Source organism: Hydractinia symbiolongicarpus, chromosome 5 (genome assembly GCF_029227915.1).
Source record: "Hydractinia symbiolongicarpus strain clone_291-10 chromosome 5, HSymV2.1, whole genome shotgun sequence".
Taxonomy (NCBI): Eukaryota; Metazoa; Cnidaria; class Hydrozoa; order Anthoathecata; family Hydractiniidae; genus Hydractinia; species Hydractinia symbiolongicarpus.
In genome coordinates, this window is record NC_079879.1 from 19,262,501 (window position 1) to 19,269,806 (window position 7,306).

Genomic DNA, 7,306 nt, shown 5'->3' on the forward strand with positions numbered 1-7,306 from the left:
CAAAATGGTAGGTTAGCTGGGCAAGTAGCGATGCGCACACAATGCGGTAAAAAAGGACGGGTGAACCCGTGGATTTTTCCACGGGCAACCGACTAGTATATATATATTATACATAAATGCAATACATTTGTACAATTTATCACCTTTAAAAAGTTATTTCAAAAAACGGTTTCGGCAAAAACATATAAAAAAGGCATAAGTTATTGCAGTTGTCTTGATATCTAAAATGTCTTATTCTTGTTTAAGTTTAATTGGACAATATAAGCTGAACAAACTTTAAAGAAGTGTTTCTGTCATGATTTCGTCTGTCATAAGGGTTTTGCGTAGCTTTATTCTAGACCCCACAAATAAGTGTATTTTTGCTGAGATTGCGCGAAGTAGTGATGCAAAAATATATACAAAAGGCTAATCCCCGTGAATTTTTCAAGGGCTATAGACTAGTCAATAATATGATACTGTACTAACTAATATTTATAACAGTCTTTATTTTATAGTCCGGGTGCCAGGGGGTCGACTATGTCAGTCAAGCGGACAAATTGAAACATACATGACGTTATTGGGCACAACCTCGTCCCTAGGACCTCTTTTCGCTTTTTTGATATCGGGGATGGCGCGAAGAAAAAGGCCCTGGACCCGGCCGCTTTCAACACCCAGAAATCTTGGGTGTAGACTGCAGCGTCAGCACTTTTGCTAAATGTCGACAGTTCTTTATATGGATATGTGACATCCATATATGGAGTAAAACTAAGAATTTAAAATTATTTCAAAAAGTGAACGGCGAGTTAAAGTGTTAAAAGGGTTCCGTTTTTCAAAATGGACAAGATATTGCAATTATTTTGTAGATTGCAACAAACTTTTTTAATTAATAACATAAATAATATTATCTTAAAGCCACAGCAAGTTAAATGTTTCGAGCATCTTTTAAATGGATATGATGTTATTGGTGTTTTACCTACTGGATTTGGGAAATCCTTGTTGTTTCATTTGTTGGCAGACTTTTTGCCAAGAAAGAGTGTCCAAAATATAGTATTGGTGGTGTGCCCTCTTAATTCTATCATAGAGGACCAGTTGAAAGTTTTAGAAGTGAGAGGTATTGGTGCTGGGGTGCTTCATTTGGAGCAAACAGTTGTGCCTGAAAAATTGTTTTCGTGTGATGAGAATGGTGAGCCTAAAATACCAATTTCAATTGAAAATGGCGAATTAAAACTAGTATTTGCTAACCCAGAATCTCTGCTTAGTGTCAGAGGACGAGAATTGCTAAAAAGTTCTGTTTACCAAGAAAATGTTGTCAGTTGTGTTATAGATAAAGCACATTGTGTAAGCATGTGGTAAGTAAAAACACTCCAGTGAATCATTTTTTTTTGTGCTTTTTTTTAAAAAAAGACAGGGCTGGCGAACACTTTTATGCTAGAAACGAATTTTAAAATGTTTGTTATGCGACAATGTAAAACTTTATTTTGGATGTTGTCTCCACTTCACGAATCAATTCGCCTACCCTGACTTTGTCAATGGTGAACTCAAGCTTCCAGTGTGTATTTTTAATTATTATAAACAAAATATTTTCTCTCTCTCTACTTAAAACTACATACATACATACTATATATTATAAATAAAACTATGCCGTTCAAGTAAATTCATAAATTTAAAACTTTGTATATTGCTACATAAAATAACATATATTATATATAATGTGTTTCTTTAAAAAATATAAACTTTTAATGTGCTTTATTTGACTTATAGGGGTGAGGATTTCCGAAAATTTTTTAGCGAGTTGTCCACGTTAAAGGCACTTTTCCCAGATGCTGTTACATTGGCTCTAACCGCTACTGCTACACCAGACACTGCAGAATATTTGATAAAATCGCCCGCCCTTATTACGTATAAAGTCATTGCTGTATCGCCAAATCGAAAAAATGTGTATTTAAACATACAAAGACGCCCAAACTCTAACTTGGGTTTGAAAGGATTTGAAGTTATTCTCAAACCGTTGGCTGAAAAATTAAACGTGCAAAGAGAACACTATCCCATGACAATAATTTACATGCATTTAAGATATTGTGGGTATGGGTACAAATTATTTGAAAATGTTATAAGAAATCATTATGTTGGTGACAATATTTGTCCTAGAGCAAGATTGTTTGCACAGTTTCATGCTTCTTATACTACACAAATGAAAGAGGATATATTGAAGGAGTTAAAGAAGTCAGATTCACGAATTAGAGTAGTATTTGCTACAACTGCTCTAGGTATGGGTGTTGATGCTCCAAATATATCTAATATTATTCACATAAGTCCTCCATCAACATTAGAGTCATTTGTGCAAGAAATTGGAAGAGGAGGAAGAAATGGTGTAGCTTGTGATTCACTTTTATATTTCAACAATTCTGATTTGGCATCTAAGTATATAAGTGAGTCAATGAAAAGTACTGTGTATGGGATAGATGTCTCAGAGTATTTTTGCTAAACTATTTTGGATTTAAGAGTAAAACTCAGATTAACTGTTGCAAGAACTGTAATGTTGGTGCTGATTCTACAATTGATATCAAATTAAACGCACTTGACGACAATAAGAAGATAGCATGCAACATAGTTGGGGCTGATATGGAGATGCTTAAAGTAGAATTGTTAAAAACGGTTGAAGATATCAATTCTGATGAAAACGTGATGTTTCCTTTCCACAGTAAAATTAACACTAACATTGTAAATGAAATCCTGAGAGAATTAGCATTTATTTCTTGTGAATCAGACTTACTTTCTATGTTTGGTATTTAAAATGAAAGGTGTTCTAACGAATTATATGCTTTAATAGACAAATATGCACCTAAAATAGGTTAGTAAAAAACATAATATATATATATACCATGGTATGACAAAGTTGGTGAAATCTGCAATTTCATCCACAAAAAAAATTCAATTAGCCAAAATGCGAAATTATGTCAGCTTATGGGTATATATATATATGTTAAACAAAGGAAATTAGTTGCTTGTGCTTTTCTACCCATAAATGAAAATCAACATATTTAAAAAACGCAAGGGCGATCTTTTAATGTTAGGAAAACTGTGATGTTTTCGTCCGTGTATGTAGTTAAATGGATGAAGCAGTATTAAATCTTTTATCATTTCTTTTTCTTCCTTCATACTGTCAGTCGTTGTATGATGTGTCAATGATGCATGTATTTTAGCATTTTGATCAAAATTTTCCACAATCTCTTTAATTCCATTTGCTGCCTTGCTGATTTTGCTGATAGATTTCACTGACTTATTTGCCCCCATTCTCTGAACAATTCCCTTTGTCACTCTATTCATTATTTCTTGTACCAAACGTTATTTCCTTTCCCACCTTTCCAGTTGCTAAAAAAAACACCACTTAAACTCCTCAGAAAGTCTGGGAGTTAATAAGCATTCCATCTGAGCTATGCTGAGAAACATCTCAATAGCATGTTTGCTGTAAGCTCCTAATGATTTGAAGACAACCAAAAGTAATTTTTGGTTAATAAGATTTCTGTCTCCATCTCCCTCTTTTGCTGTGTCTTTTAACTGCATCAGTAAGAGATTTAAAAAAATTGTGCATAGGCCATAGTTCTGTACATAGTCATCTTCTTAGTGACAAATTTTTGAAGAACGTATGATGTGTCGACAAACTCAGTTAAAACGTGATCAAAATACTGATGTTTTTCTTCTGTAGACTTATGTGCCAGATTAGGTGGATAACAATGGATAGTCGGTTTATCATCTAGATTAGTCATACCAAAGAATTTTATTGCAGCAGTTACAATATATGCCTTTTCCATGCTTAAAAATAATTCTTCACTGCCATCATATGAGTCAAGAACTTTGGAGGGTGTTGCATTTTTTCGATTAAATTTTTCTCTAAAATATTTCAAAGTTCCTTGTTGATTGACAGAATCACCTTGATGTAATAAGTGGTAGGAATATTGAAGAGGAGAAGCCTTGCAATGCCACATTACAGGCTTAAAAGGCGAGCAATGTTCAAAGCGATCTGTAGGAGTGTGTGATCCAGCCAGTAAGTCTTTGGCACCTGCAAAACGCACACGTGTTAACTGGTCTCCGGAAAATGGAATTTTCATTTCCTTCATTACATCACTTTCTGTAAACAACGTATGTGATTGTGTATCAACAACCGAAGCAGGTTCTTCAGTCAGTGGTGGATGTTCCCGATTGGGTAAATTTTGCAACAAGCCAGCTTTACTATATAGTTCTTCAATCCAGTCCTCATATGTCCTTAGTATTTTCACACAGTCACCATATTTGTTCTCATTTGCATCCATTATTGGCATTGAAACAATGAATGATTTTTTGCTCAAATTATTCGTGTACTTGTGTTCTATGTGGCTAGGAACAATTTGCTTAAAGATACTGAACTTTGGAAAGAATTGCAGAAGCACTCGAGCGATGAGAATTTTTGTTGTGTTAATGTAGGCTTTCCATTCTGCTTGATTTAAGGTAAATTTACTTCTAAGAACTGTTGTGATATCTGCTCTTGGTGTACCATTTGGAAAATTAGTGAAGTTGGTACGATTTTCCAGAAAATTGGTGGCAAATAGGCGTAGATTTTCATTATCGTTATCACTTCTCATATGTCCTTTCAAAATTCTTAAATCAAAGTTATTGCCTGTTCCCCGAAATGTACAACCTGCTTTTATTTTTGCAATTGTCGAGTCAAGAAAATGCCCACCAATTAATTCCAACAAATTGGTCTTTTTTGAAGGAGACAAAAAAATGCCAAGCTTTGTTAGTCGGATTTGCAGCTAAATGCAAAATGTATGCATGAGATAAATTACACTTTTTTTATATATAAGCCTAGTGTATTTTGAGCACAGCCTTAACATATGCTTACTTTTTCTTATATATGCTTATGATGCTTACATTTTTGACACACCAAATCTATTTTGGTTTGGAAAGAGACATTGGTGTTCTTGATATTTTGTTCCTTTTTGTTTTTTTAATTGTTCTGTAAATTTTTAGGAAAATTTTATGTTCTATAATTTTTTTAGATAAATATGGAAGTATATATATGTTAAACCTTACCTGTTTGCTGCATCCACCTTCAATCAGCAAAACACTATTGATTCTCTGAAATAAACTGAGTTCATGCCATCTGTTATTCATCAAGATTGCATAAAAAAAACAATACTGTATTTTTAGCTCATTCGGAGAGTCAGCAATATCACATGATTTACCTGACAAAGTATTGAAAATGTCAACAACAAAAGGAAAATTACCACTTAATTCCTTCCACAATTCATCTGTTGTATGGCTTGACAACTGTGTATAATCCTTACTAAGTAATACAGATGAGTTGCCTTTCCTTTTACACAGTTTCTTGCCAGCATTATTGATTTTAGTTGTTATGTCCTTTGTGAGTAATATATCCATTTGCGGTACTTGTGTGATAACATGTGATAAAGCAGATGGCTGATTGGTATGGATTGTTCTTTCAATGGCATTTTGCTGATATATATTAAAAGGTTCAGATGAAAGTTTGTCACTGTCTTTATTATATACAGATTTAAAAATTATTGTTGATGTGTTGTTGTAAATATCCTGTGTTGCTATATTGTTGTTTGATTTTTCTTCAGATTTATTGTCAGAAACAGACATTTTTAACCTTTTTTTGGTTGATTTAAACATTGTGTAGTGTCCAATAACACCTTTTTTTTGTCCTGGTCTTTCCTGGGTGAAAAAGTGTTCAGCCGCTTAATGGAAACTTTTTGTCGGAGCTCGATTTGATTAGTTTGACATGACCTTCGAAATTCCCACATTTTATTTATAAACGTGTGACAGTTTCTACATATTAACTTTGTTAAAAAATCCTCTTGTGTAATATCAAGTCCACATGTTCTAATAATTTTTTGTTGCAATTGTTTTTCTTTTGCTTTATTTGAAAATATATTCACCATATGCTTTTTTTGGAAGGCTTTGGCACATACCCTGCAATGACATTCATCGTATTCTTTTCGTACATATAACTTCTTTGGTGTAGTTTGTACCTAAAAATATAATAAAAACTTTTTCCTCAATTTTAAAAAAATGTAAGCTAGTTATAGCCAAAAAGTATATATACTTTACCTTGTTATTTTTTTTGTTCATTCTGAATTAAGTTTTTGGGATTACCAATTTGAAAATACCTTGTAGAGTACACAAACCTACTATTTCTCGCTATATTACTCTTAATTATTTTACAGATATACTATCATCTAGCTAATCACAACACCTACATTGGCAAAATATTTTTACTGCTAGCTAGTACTGAGCTTGCCACATAGTGTATATATATGATGTATATATTTACAAAACTACATATCAACAACAAACCATTATTTTTCTTGTAAATAGCTAGCTACATAAATATCTCTATTCATTTCTGTAGAAAAACCAATTATAACATTTTATTTTATATTTTCAGAATGAAAAAATTGCCTCTTCTTTTTATTTTATTTTCCATCCAAGTTTCTTTTCCCATGTGCGCACCAGACACTCAACCAGACAGAGGGGCTACCATTTTTGTTTGTAACTTGATGATACGGGCGAGTCGTCTCACTCGCGGAATGTTTATAAATTTTAAGCATAATTAGTGAAAGTGAGGCTACCAATCATATTGCAAATCCGACCGGCGGGGACCAGGGCCTTCTTCTTCGCGCCATCCCCGATATCAAAAAAGCGAAAAGAGGTCCTGGGGACGAGGTTGGCACTTAGGTATTATTAGGTACTCTTTACTACTACTTCGCGAATTTATTTGATAGGGCTCATTTCATACAGCATTCTCAAGGTATAGAAATAGAACTAGGGTCTATAAATTATCAAAAAGACTCCTCCAACGTTAAGAACCATCCAGAACCAACCCAATTAATTTAATTAAATATCCTAGATCGAATTAGGTGGTTCACCGTGGCATTCTGTGGCAAAAGGCAATGGCATCCACGGTAGAGTACTTGTACTCGCATTAATCAATGTTTTCTCAAAGCATGGTTGGCGTGTTAAAGCATCCATGGATGCAACAGTGCACCAAAACAAAGCTGACGGCTCGCCTGATGTCCACAGTTTGTATTTTATGTACGACCAAACTTTAGCTGCGCAGACAGAAAAGTGCGATAATAAAGATGCTTATGGTCAAGCGTCTGCACCACCGGGTGCTAGTTACCAATCCCTTGAAAATCCGCCAAGTTATGATGAAGCCATGGGGAAGAAACCTCTTTAAGGCGGTATAAGGGGAGTTGTTGTTAATGCTGTCTTCAATGCCTCATTTATGAAAAAACGTACAAAGAAAGAAAGAAGCATTTTACAC

General features: G+C 33.9%; 1 protein-coding gene across 1 annotated transcript; it reads left to right on the plus strand.

Annotated features, from left to right (window-relative positions):
• The first annotated feature begins 813 nt into the window (after positions 1 to 813).
• On the plus strand, positions 814 to 2,772 carry LOC130646032 (ATP-dependent DNA helicase RecQ-like). Its single transcript, XM_057452165.1, has 3 exons — positions 814 to 1,328; positions 1,741 to 2,400; positions 2,442 to 2,772. The coding sequence occupies exons 1-3, from the start codon at positions 814 to 816 to the stop codon at positions 2,770 to 2,772; spliced, it is 1,506 nt and encodes a 501-aa protein (XP_057308148.1).
• The last annotated feature ends 4,534 nt before the right edge of the window (positions 2,773 to 7,306 follow it).

Bases quoted from the DNA above. Each gene is read 5' to 3' on its own strand.
- LOC130646032 (XM_057452165.1), top strand. From the start codon at position 814: ATGGACAAGATATTGCAATTATTTTGTAGATTGCAACAAACTTTTTTA. The intron at 1,329-1,740 runs GTAAGTAAAAAC...TTTGACTTATAG, and splicing joins GCACATTGTGTAAGCATGTG to GGGTGAGGATTTCCGAAAAT. The intron at 2,401-2,441 runs GTATATAAGTGA...TGTATGGGATAG, and splicing joins AATTCTGATTTGGCATCTAA to ATGTCTCAGAGTATTTTTGC.